Below are 12714 nucleotides of genomic sequence, written 5' to 3'. Positions count from 1 at the left end.
ACTGGGTAATCAAACTGGTATAGCTAAGACAATGATTTTTTGAGCTATGGTGCAAAATTGGAATTGCCTAGGCATAGTAAGTCCTTACTTAGTCTAATTATGGTGGCTGCCAAAAAAGCAATTTCTGGAAAATAGAAATCAAAGTCTAAACCAACTGTACTAGAAGTAGTGAGTATTGTAACAGAGGTAAAACTGGAAATGGGATCTTTAGAAAAGGGTAGGAGTACATTACACAGAAAAAAATGGCAGTTGTGGGAACAATGCATGCAGCATAACATTCTGGAGGCAGAATTTGAATGAGCAATGTTCCACTGACATTGCCTGGATAGATCATAAGAGATATATAATGTTTGCTACTAAAATATGTCAATATGGTTTGTTTGCATTTATATAAATGTATGATTGCCTATGTTATAAGTGATAATTTAATAAGGATGATTCTTGTTTAAAAAAAAAAAAAGAAGTGAGCCCTCAGTAGATCAGTCCTTTATCTTACTTATCAAACAATGTAGATAGAAAGATGCCATTACAAATATGCATATAAATAAGTAATGGACATTTTGCAGATGTGTAGCAGCTGAATAACTGTTTACTTATTATTTTGTTTTTTTATTTATGTAGCCTGAAATTACTGTGGAAAATTTTCCAACATACTTCCAACTTGGCAAACCTCTACTTATGCTTTTCTTCGATGATGACAGAGGTTTAATTGACAGAGGGGAACTTGCAGAATTGGTGAAGAACAAGGCTTTGCTAGAGTACACTGCCTGTTGGCTTGACCTGTAAGTTCACATTTTAAGGAGCATACTGTAATTATTTTAGTTTATTATATGAGAGTAGTTTCCTGTAGGAGTATGTGAATACGGACTATGAATGCTTCTAAAGAAGAAGTAATTGTAGAGGTCTGTGACTGTTATATTCATTAATACATGTGGCCTGCATGGTCAGTATTCTTGCTGCATGACATTAAAAAGTGTTGTTTCTGAGGTGAATAAAAAAGTAAAAAATAATTATTGATGAGAAAGAAGCTTACCCTTGTTGTCAACCAGCCTGCTTTTAGCAGTACTTTGTAGTGCTCTGCCAATTAAAGCAGCACTAACTGCATGCCTTAACTCATTTATTTCTTTATTGTTTTCCATAGTTTGAGGCAAGCCCTTATTATAAATTAAAATGCCTATTGCCATCAAGTCTGGGATTCAGAATGGTTATTGCCAGTGGTAAGGCTTTTCTACCACTGGCAGTAACCATTTTCAATTCAGAGAAAGCCCTACGGCAGTGCTGTACACTACGAGGTGCAGCATGGTGTAGGGCTGTCTCTGTGGCCTACTGCAAATGGTAATGAGGCATTCTGGGGGCACTGACTATGCTAATTTTATATATATATATATATATATATATATATATATATATATATATATATATATATGGATCTAGGACTTTTGATCGGAAAATCAAAATCCCGAATCCATTACCACCGAACACACTTTAATGAAAGCGCTTTCATCGAAAAAGTGCTTTTGTTAAAGTATGTTAAAAAAAACACACAAAAACTACTGGAATGCAGGGGGGCAAGTCCCCCTGCACCCCCGACATAGGGGGCAAGCCCCTCCACACCCCCCTATTTTAATATTCTCACTCCGAGGTCACACTGCAGTGGGGAAAAGGGAATTTTCCCTTACCGCACCGTAGTACGACCGGAACACTTCAGTAAACAGCACTTCCGCGCAAGTATGCTCACCAGACTGGGATTTGGTGAAAGATGCAGTAGACATGTGCCAGGGATAGTGCACGCCTTGGCATGACATGTTCAGTGCGTAAGCACAACTATCTCATGCTTATTTTCCTTTTGCTGCTGACACAGTTTGGAACATCAGTCTTGTTTTCATTAGTAAACTTTTCTGCATTTACATTCTGTTATCTCATGGATTCTTGATGCTTTTTATAATTCATCTGAATCCTGTATCAGGTGTTGGAAAGAAACACCTTGCATGATTAGTAGGGTCACTCAGCATGCAAAAGTGAAAGACTGAAGTTTCTTTACTAGGACCTCTATTTAGAAGACTGTCTATAGTCCTGCCCTTAGTTTTTCAGTTCCTCCAGTGTCTGAATAGGGGTGATGATGCTGGATGCTATCTTGTTTCTCCTAGAAGTGTAGCATTAATTGGTTAATTTGCACAGCTTAAAGCTGAAGTTTTTCATTTCAGTCCTGTCAGTTCTCATTTGTGAACTGTGTGATCCAGAACAATTTCCTCATGAGGCTTGCAGGGAAACGACCGATGATATAAGCAAGACTACCTGTTTAAACTGAAGTTAATTAAATGTCAGTTGTAACTGAAGCTCTAAAATAGAGAACTTGTCTGGTTCTTATTCTGCCATGCCCTACTCAGGAATTATATGTGCATGTACAGCCTTCTGGGTTAACTCCTGCTGCCATGCCTGCAGCCATCCACCTCTGTATAAAAATGGCTAGATGTACTGGAGCAAACTTACTACACAGACGTAGAATGGTCAGGATAGATCTGGTGGGAAAACTGTCATTCTTTCTTACAGAGGCAGCTGGTCATCATTGTCTGCTTGTTGCCACATGTTGGGACATCATTCAAAGCCATGTGGTTATTTTTCACAGCTGTGATCCCATAGCAGAGGATGGTTTGTTTACTTCGAAGAATTGTCAGAGTAATGTTTTTATCGAAAAGTAATTCAAACAAAAGCTGATCAGAAAATGATGTTTTAGCCTTCCTTTAAGCTGGACAGCAGTGCACCACACTAGTGCTGTATAATGATGATTTGAACGACCAGGTATTGACTGTTTTTAGATCATTTAAGCATCTGAGGAAAGTGAACACTGACTTGTGTGTTCAAAACTGGACTGTTATGTCTCTTGATAGTTAGGTCCTTGTGTGGGTAACCTGTAGCATCTATGTGGGTACCTCTTTGGCCCTCTTTAAATGGAGCCTTGATGATTGGAAGGGAGATTGGAAATTCACCCCAGGGATCACGCCAGTCGCCCTGCTAGACAGGGGTCCAGGGAAGTAAATACTGTGGGAAGAAATAGCCAGGGAATTGTTATGACTAGGCTTGTATAGGCTCTAAGGCCGATAGCCTAGTACCAACCTATGGATGTTGCAGAACGTTGCTACTGGATTACTTATTGGGACAAACACACAACTTCTTTTATTATAAATTTTCTGTTTGCTAAGCTAGTTCACTTTGTTTTTGACATACCCAGCTGTCAAAAAGACCTTGTAAGAGAATTCTGCTTTACTAGGAATTCTAAGTCTGCCAGTGAGGAGGTCCTGGAGCATATCTAATTTAGAGGTGCTCTGTGGTAATAACAGTTATTGGGCGTTAGGTTTAAATGAGGCACATTAGAGTGCTCTGCGGTAGGAACAGTTACTGGGTGTTAGGTTTAAATGTGGCACATTAGGGTACTCTGTGATAGTAACAATTACTAGGTGTTAGGTTTAAATGTGGCACATTAGGGTGCTCTGTGATAGTAACAGTTACTGGGTGTTAGGTTTAAATGTGGCACATTAGTGATTGAGACTTTAATTTATGATTCCCATTGTTTATAACCAAAGATTTTGATTCTAGCATCTGGGCTTTATCCTTTTCCTGAAGTAAAATAATTTCAGAATTGGCATATACAAGTAGCAGTCTTTCCCCTCCCCCCCATGTAAGGGTGTGCAGTTGAGATTTACTTACCAATTTCTTTTATTCTGATTGTGTTTATAAGTCTTGGTGATATTAGAGTTATATCTTCGTCATGGAGTCACAATGACCCACTGGAATTCAGTACATCGGTGACTGAAGTGTCCCTTGACAACATGCCTTTTAAAAACACCTTAGGACCTTTTCCCTTAGAACAAGGTTCCATAATTTAATATTAATAGCCACAGTTAATTCATTTTAATTTGTTTGGGTGGTTTTATACTGTTTAGTGCCAAAGATGTAAAAAAGCTCTTTGTAAATAAAAAAAAAATATTTTGTCCGTCAATTCAAGATGCAGAATGCAAATATTGATGTGTTGCATAATGTGACACCATTACACCTGTTATTGTTTCAGTGATTGCAGCTTCTAGATTATTTATGTTGCACAATGCAAATATTGATGATTTCTTGCATAGTAATACACCATAACACCTATCATTATTTCAGTGATTGCAGCTTCTAGATCATATATATCTGGTTCAAGTGAAGGTGATCCCAGTCCAGTTCTAGAACCATGTCTCCATCCTCACTGAAAGATGGTTCCAATGTCTTTTCTGTCCATCTCAGTCTGTGGGTTCCTCTGATCTGATCAGATCCAAAGCTTAGAGAGCGAAGCTTAGAGTTCATGGTCAGTAGTTAGCTCAGCTCTGCTGTCATCATCAGATCTGACCCAGTCAGCAGTAGATATGAGGGCTTCTTCAATCAGAGCTTCAAGACACTATGGGATACGAGTCAGAGCGAATGCTTTGGCAAAGCTGGAGTTTTTCCCAATTGTATCTGAGGAACTCTCAGACTGAGACAGACAAAAGAAGGCAAAATGGATCTAGTGTCATGAAAAGTGCATAACCTTTGTTTAGCAGTCATTGAGTGCTTATTGAAGACCATTCTCAAAAGGCCAGCCAGTGGTACAAACCTTTTCCCACATCAGGCTTTAATCACATCTGATAGAAGGCTTACTTTAGAGCCCACTTGAAAATAACAGCAAATTTTAATTCCTTGGACTTTGCTGCCTGGGAACTGTGCATTGCATGGACTTTTGTCTAAATGTTAGTAGGTGCACTGTAGCATTTATTTGCTGGTGGCTATCGGTCTGGACAGTACAGTGAAGGATGTTCAGTGCTGTTACTATGAATGATAAGGTGACTACTTTTTGAGGGACGAAAAGTAAAACTGAAATATTAATAAACAAAACTGTTGATATAATTAGGAGACAGTGGCACAAAGAAAATAGTATCAAATAAAAGTTTAGTAGTAACCTCACTTTATAATGGAAAAAAAACTGAGGGTGATGTCCCTCTACCCAATGTTATTATCTTACTTAAACAGTAACATCTGAAGTAGTTAACTTCATTTGGTCTGCAACCTGTGGGTATCGGATCCGTCCTTGGATCCGAGCCGGCAGCTTTACCTAGCTAAATGATCCAAGCTCCTACCTCTTCCCCCTACCCATAATCCCCTGCTACACACCCCCCCTCCTCGGATCTAGTTTGCCGTGGCTTATAGCAGCTTCTAGAGACGAGCTCTTAGGCATGGGTGAGAAATTAATAGTTTTATAAAAACCTTTTAAAATCGTTTTTTTCAAAATTTTCTTTGGTGTGTGTGTATTGTTTAGCCCCCTTTATCGACTAGTACATTTAGCGTATTTTTTTTGTGGTAAATTTACTTCAAATTTGTTTCAATTCCCTCCTCCTAGTGCGTGAGTGTGTGGTGTGATGGCTGAAGGGCCTAAAGCCATTTTTTCTAAATGCACTGAGTGTGGTCATAAGCTGTCCCCAGCCGATGGCCACACTCAGTGCGTTATTTGCCTGGGGGTGGCCCATTTATCCACCAGCTGCCAGGCTTGTGTGGCTTTCAACCCCCAGGCTATCAGGGATAGGAGGAACAAGCTAATCCTGGCGGGATTGTTGCCCCCGGATTCTTCTTCCTCCTCTCCCTCTAAGGCAGCAGTCGTGGCTGCGGCTTCCGTGCCTTCCAATCCCCCTCCCTTGTTGGGGACTCAAACTCCCTCTGCTTCTCAGGGCGAGGGGGACTCTTCTTCCTTTTCTAAAGAAAAAAGGAGAGATAAGGACCGGCACAGGCATAAAAGGCGCGTCCCTCAGCCCTGCCAGCGAAGGTAGCTAGTCCCACTAAGAGGGCCTCTAGTTCTCCTCATTCTCGGCTCCGTTCTCCTTGCTTTTCCCCGAGCCGGAAGAGGAGTACCGGTCTCCCTCGAGGTCCTCAAGGCGGCCCTCCATGCCCACCTCTACGACCTCCCCCAGATCCAGCAGAAGCTTGACAGATACAGATTTGGACCAGATGATGCATCGTTTCCTGCAGGCTGAAATGCAGATGGGGGTGCTCCAGCCTCCCCCCCCCCAGGGGTGAGCTCGGCCCCTTTCTTTACCCTGATCGCTCCTTCTCCGACCCGGTTTAGGGTTTCGGAGTCTTCGGATCTGTGCCGTTTCGGACCTGGGGAACCGTCGGCGCCGACAGTCTTGATTACTTCGACGCCGACTATGCCCTCGAGCGTGTCGGATCCTAGCACTCGGGGCCGAGAGCCGAGTGTCGGATCCGTGGGGGAACTGTGTCTTCGGCACCATTTAGGTCGGAGCACACTTCCCTCTCGTGTCCGACCACTTCGGCTCTGATGCCGATCCCTGCATCGGAGCCGAGGGGGCTGCTCTCGGAGACAGGGGAGAGCGGTTCACCCTCGGCGTTTGATGTAGTGGAGAGGGTGCTGTCGAGGACTTCCAGATCCCCGGTCCGGGCTGCGGATCCATCCGTCACCCCTGTGCATTTGGGCCTGTCCTCCGTCATCTGGCCACAGGGACAGCCTGCATCGGCGCTCCAGTTGGCTCCCTTAGAGGAACAAGACCCCGTGAATGAGCCCTCCTCAGATAGCCCCACCGAGGAGGTTCCTCAAAAACGGAAGTGCAAAAGGAGGCACCTGGACTCCCCTGAGTCCCTCACAGAGGACACAGACTTGGAGGAAGGGGAAGGTTCCCCAAGGTCACCCCCCTGAGGATGTCTCCTTTGGAGACTTCATGGAGATGTTGCGAATCAGAAGAGGGTGGTCTACCCAAAGACCTTCCTCGGACAAGTCTGTGTTCCTGGAGGCCTTTGATGCAGGCCTGTCTACTTCTTGGGTGTCCCCCCCCCGGCTGACCCCCCTGGTGGACTTAATTACCACCAGGGCTTGGAAGGAGCCGGACACCGTGGAGCCAATTCCCAGAAGGCCAGACAAGATACTTAGTCCCCCTTCGGATAGGCTGGCATGGTCTAAAGGTTCTCCAGTGGATGCCATGGTGGTAGCGGCGGCTGCCACCAAGAAGGAACTAGTGCAGGAGAGTTCCTTGGTCCACCCTCCAGATAAGGAATCTCGGACGTTGGACCGCATTGGAAAGCGGATGTTTGCTTCCGCTACCTTCTCTGTAAGAGCGCTGAACTATATGGCACACGTCATCAGACTCCAACGAGACATGATTAAGGAATACGCTGGAGCTCCCCCGGAGTCCATGGCAGCCGAGGACAAACGCACCTTCTCGGCTCGCATGGCCACTCTGAAATCTATTACTAACACATCTATGCGGCTATTCTCCCATGCCACGGAGGGAGTGGCTAGAGCCAGCGGAGCAGGCATCGCTCTGTGGCACCATGCCTGGCTCCGCCTTTGCGATTTTGTGGAACCCTTCAAGGCGTCCTTCGCGAACGCGCCCTTTGACGGTTCTATGCTCTTTGGCAAGACTGTTCGCGACACGCTGGTCCAAAGCGAGAAAGACGGGAAGATGGTGTGTGCCATCGGGATCCGCTTCTCTAATCCCCAATGGTCCTTCTCGAGGAACCAGAGGGAACAAAAGAAGATGTGGTTCCAGAAATCACAGCAGTCCCGTCCCACTTCAGACCCCTCGTATTTCAGAGGCAGAGGAGGATAAGGTGGACGCCGGCCCAGAGGCAAAGGGGGGCCGAGGAATCTCGGGTCTCGAGAACCTTTCTTGGAGAGGCCCTCGCAACAGCCCTGAGGGCTTACCTGACTGTAACTCTCTGGAGGCAGTCAGGGGGCGTCTGTCAGAGCACCTCCAAACTTGGGAGTCCATTACTACGGATCAGTGGGTGCTCCGAATTATATCCAGAGGCTATTCCATTCCCTTTCTGAGTCTTTCCCCTCCTTTGAAATGCCTCCCCGATGTCCGACCTGATCAAAGGGAGGCGGCAGCTTCAGAAATTTCGAAGCTATTAGAAAAAAGAGCCATCCAGCACGTCCCCCCAGGCCAGTCTGGATTGGGAAATTACTCCAGGTTCTTTTTAGTGCCAAAAAAGACGGGGGACCTGAGGCCTATCCTAGACCTCTCTTCTCTAAACCTGTTCATTCCCAAAGAGAAATTCCGGATGGTCACTCTGCAGTCTATTCTGCCCTTCCTACGGGAGAACGACTGGATGTGCTCCATAGACCTCAAGGATGCATACTACCACATTCTGATGGACAGACGATTCAGGAGGTTCCTCTGCTTTCGGCTGGGAGCCAGTCACTATCAGTTCAGGGCTCTTCGGTTCAGCCTCACCTCAGCCCCCAGGGTGTTCACCAAGGTCATGGCAGTGGTCGCAGCCCACCTGAGACTTCAGGGCATTCGGGTCTTTCCGTACCTGGACGACTGGCTCCTCACCGCCTCCACCAGGCATCAGCTCTGCTCTGCCAGGGATTATACCCTGGCTCTTACTCAGCATCTGGGTATTACTGTAAACCTTCAAAAATCATTCCTTCATCCTGTGCAGGTTCTGGAATTTATAGGGGCCAAGATAGATACACGCCACTCCAAGGCCTTTCTAACAACAGACAGGTTGCGCAGTTTGTCTCTTCATGCTTTGGCAATTCTCCAGTCCCCAGCCCCACCTACGGAATTAGTCCTGAGAGCTTTGGGCTCCATGGCGGCAGCCACCGGTCTGTCGCCCTTTGCGCGACTGCGCATGAGAATTCTTCAGTGGACTCTTCAGGTCCAATGGTCACTTTTACTGCACCCCTTGAACACCCCGATTCCCTTGAGCAGGGTTTGCAAGGACTCCCTTCTCTGGTGGCGTCACTCTCAGGAGCTGCGAGAGGGGAGACCATTTGTCATGCCTCAGCCCCAAGCCACGTTGACCATGGACGCTTCTCGCCTCAGGTGTGGGGGGGGGGCATGCTATCGGCAGAACCGTCCAAAGCACGTGGACTCCCTCAGAGACCGTTCTGCATATCAATGTTCTGGAGATGAGGGCGGTGCTTCTGGCATTGCAAGCCCTACAAGACCTTCTTCCTCCGGGAACTATTGCAATTCAGACAGACAACATGGCTGTAGTCTGGTACATCAACAAACTGGGAGGAACCAGATCTTATCCCCTTTGCCGAGAGGCTGTGAGAGTTTGGGAATGGGCGATCTCCACCAACCGCTTTCTGGTAGCAACGCACATTCCGGGCCGGACCAACATCCTAGCAGACAAGCTAAGTCGCTTGATCCTCACACCGTACGAGTGGTCTCTAAACCCATTAGTAGCGAAACAAATCTTCCTCAAATGGGATCTACCTTGCTGCGATCTTTTTGCTTCTCCGTCAAACACAAAGTGCAGCGAATTTTTCGCTCTAATTCCCCCAATACGGGAGAGCCCCAGAGACGCTCTGGTTCATGCTTGGCCCCTCCCCAGTCTCCTTTATGCTTATCCCCCGCTTCTGCTCATGACGAAGTTCCTGCAGAAAGCCCATCGGTTGGGGAGCAAGATAATCCTCATAGCCCCATTCTGGCCTCGCCAGATCTGGTTCCCTTACCTGCGGGGTCACAGTGTAGTTCCTCCTTGGATCTTAGATCCCATTCCGGATCTAATTTCTCATCCTGCGGGATTACAACCCCCAAACCTGGGTGACCTCAAGCTCACGGCTTGGTTGATCCAGTTCCGCTGATAGCAAGGACTCCCGGTATCTCGTCACCAGTGAAAGCTATTCTGGTAGCAGCACACAAACCTTTTACCAGAAAAATCTACACTAGTAAATGGAAATGTTTTTCCATCTGGGCCAAAAACAAGGGCTTAGACCCTTTTACTGTCCCTATTCCGACGATTCTTGATTTTCTGTCCCATATCTTTCATCAGGGAGCCAGTGCATCTACGGTTAAAGTACAGTTGGCAGCCATCTCTCATTTTCACGTTGGGGATGATGTAGGATCGCTGGCTTCCACCAGGATTTGTAAAACTTTTTTAAAAGGCGCCTTTCTTTTAAAACCGCCAGTTAAGTCTGCGGTCCCACCATGGGACTTAACATTGGTCCTACAGGCTTTGACGGGCCCTCCTTTCGAACCAGCTGCTTCTGCTCAGTTGAAATTTTTATCTTGGAAAACAGCCTTCCTGATTGCAGTAACTTCAGCCAGGAGAGTGTCTGAGCTTCAAGCCCTCTGTATGAAACCCCCTTACCTAATATTTCATAAGGACAGAGTTTCTCTCAGGACTAATCCTTCCTTCCTCCCTAAAGTAGCCTCTGAGTCGAATATTAATCAGTCTATTAATCTGCCAGTGTTTTTCCCCAATTTCCAGAACAAAGGGTAATACACATTACACAAATTGGATATACATAGACAACTGCGTTTTTATTTGCACAGGACAGCAACCAACCGCAAATCTGATGAATTGTTTGTGTCCTTTGCCAAGTCTTCTTTAGGTAAACCTATTACCAAAGTTACTTTAGCCAACTGGATTTCACAATGCATCATTCAGGCCTATTTAGCTTCAAACAAACCGGTACCTTTGGGAATCCATGCTCATTCAACCCGATCCATAGCTACCTCTGCAGCGTTCTGGTCTAGAGTCCCTATAGACGACATATGTTCAGCAGCTACTTGGTCCTCCTCTCATACATTCATTTCCCATTATAAATTGGATATGATATCCAGGAGTAGGGCTTCCTTTGGCTCCGCGGTGCTCCAGAATATTCTTCCTTGAGGGCCGCCCAAGGTTTCTAGGTAGCTGGGGACTCTGTCCCACAGGTTGCAGACGAAATGAAGTTAACTACTTCAGATAAAGAAGTTATGTACTCACCGTAACATTCCATCTGAGTAGGTAACTTCATTTGTCTGCAACAGACCCCCCCTCCATTCCCCCTAACCAGTTTTGTGCTTCTTAACCATGGGATAGGATTGCCCATTCTGTTAGGCAGTAGGTTACTGGCCTCTTTCGAGGGTCTTGTGGAATCTTTATAGGCAAACTCAATCTGAGGATGGGGGATGTGTTGCAGGAGATTATGGGTAGGGGAGGAGATAGGAGCTCGGATCTTTTAGCTAGGTAAAGTTGCCGGCTCGGATCCGAGGACGGATCCGATACCCACAGGATGCAGACAAATGAAGTTACCTACTCAGATGGAACGTTATGGTGAGTACATAACTTCTTTTTCATGTCATAGCCATGCTGCAAGTTCTTCATACACAGTTTTAGGTAGTGCACACAGTGGGGATAGTTTTTGTAATGCAGGCACTAAGAGGTTTGCATGTGGAAACATGTACGTATTTTGGCATAGTAATTAGAACTCTGGGGCTGCACAATGCTGCAGTTAGCACTGCTGCCTCACAGAGCTTGGTTTTCCAGTAGGGTTTTCAGCTGGATTGCCATTTGTGTGGAGTCTGCATATCCTCCCTGTCTGCATTGTACTTCTCTGCCTTTTGCCCACCAAGTTCTGGGAGTGCTGCTGTTCTTCCATTACCCTCAGCTAGATAAAGGAGATAAATGACAAAACAAGAAATGTGTAACGTTGTTCATTGAAGGCTTTCCATAAACTTTTTTTCTTTCATGTACAAATGACATGAGAATAGTTGCTTTCTGGAAACAATGCAATTCTAAAATGTCTAGCAGGAATTTCAGGGAACAGCTTTATCATAGCTTGGCATTTGTGATGTACTTTATAACCAAGAAACAAAAGTTTTCTGGATGTCAAAGAACTGAATAATGATTTAACGATAACTAAATAAATCATATCTTGGTTAGGTAGCAAAGGCCTTTTACTAGACTGGCACTACTGACTTTCAATAGCCTCTGCTTTGTTGTGACCAATATACAAGTATTAGTGAAATGCCTTCGCCAGCTTTTTTGCTGTGTTGAATGAGTGCTGCTGAGGCAGTTGTATTTGTACACTTTTAATTTCTGACTCCTAAAATTCATACAGATTCTGCCTGAGTTTATACCATGTAGCAGCATATGTGCAACCCAAATAGCCACATTTTTATGGCACGTGGCCACTGAAAGACTGTAACAAATCCAAGCTAATCCCACTATAATCTACACTGCATCAAGGCAGTTATGGAAAAAAATGATCTCTTACATGGTGTCATTTGCCAAATAGGAGGAGGAGGAGGAATTGTGTATACCTTACCTTTCCTTGCTTGTAACAGTATGTATGTGATGCATGCTATATGACATGATAGGTGACATAAGAGACTTAATGTTGTGGCAGCAGTTATTAAAAGCCCTACCCACTCATTGAATATTGTACGTCAGTTAGTGACTGCAGCAGCTGTATGACTAGGCACAATAACAGGTAATAGATTTTATTATTAGCAAACAAAGCTGCTAATGCAGTAATAAAAGGACAAAGAAGAATATCCCACATATGGCAGAAACATTTTGGTAAGCTGAAGTACTCAGATTTAAAATTCACAAGGGTCAGATAAAGTTCATAGTACTTGAATGTGTCATATATTTTGGTTTTATTTATGTTTGGTTAATGAAACTTTGCATGAAGCCGTGAGAACTTGGAGGGGTTTGAATGATTGTTACTAGCAGTTAGAAAATAACATTTCCAGTGTACATGCAGAAATCTCAAATTGAAAAAAAAAAAAGATCTTTTTTTAGGTCAATGTTGATGCGTCGTGCTGTTAAATCTGTTGTATGCTCCTGCATGTCCCATTTTGAGGCTTTCTTCACCCTTCTACTAGGGGACATTGGGTAGCATTTTTTTGGCTTCCTTTTTGAGGACGTTTTTTATGTTTATAAAGTTTTTATACCTGTGTATATTGCAGC

General features: G+C 44.9%; 1 protein-coding gene across 1 annotated transcript in view; it reads left to right on the top strand.

Annotated features, from left to right (window-relative positions):
* TXNDC16 (thioredoxin domain containing 16) overlaps positions 1-12714 on the top strand; it is a 1725832-nt gene that overhangs the window by 1549401 nt on the left and 163717 nt on the right. Inside the window, exon 16 of the mRNA XM_044073553.1 lies at positions 622-782. Coding sequence (XP_043929488.1) covers positions 622-782 — 161 coding nt within the window. The remainder of the gene's footprint in view (positions 1-621; positions 783-12714) is intronic.

The sequence above is a fragment of the Protopterus annectens genome, chromosome 6.part0, assembly GCF_019279795.1.
Source record: "Protopterus annectens isolate FY-2018-M chromosome 6.part0, PAN1.0, whole genome shotgun sequence".
Lineage (NCBI taxonomy): Eukaryota > Metazoa > Chordata > Ceratodontiformes > Protopteridae > Protopterus > Protopterus annectens.
Note: the sequence above shows the minus strand (reverse complement) of the source record. Positions and strands in the feature narration are given on the sequence as shown.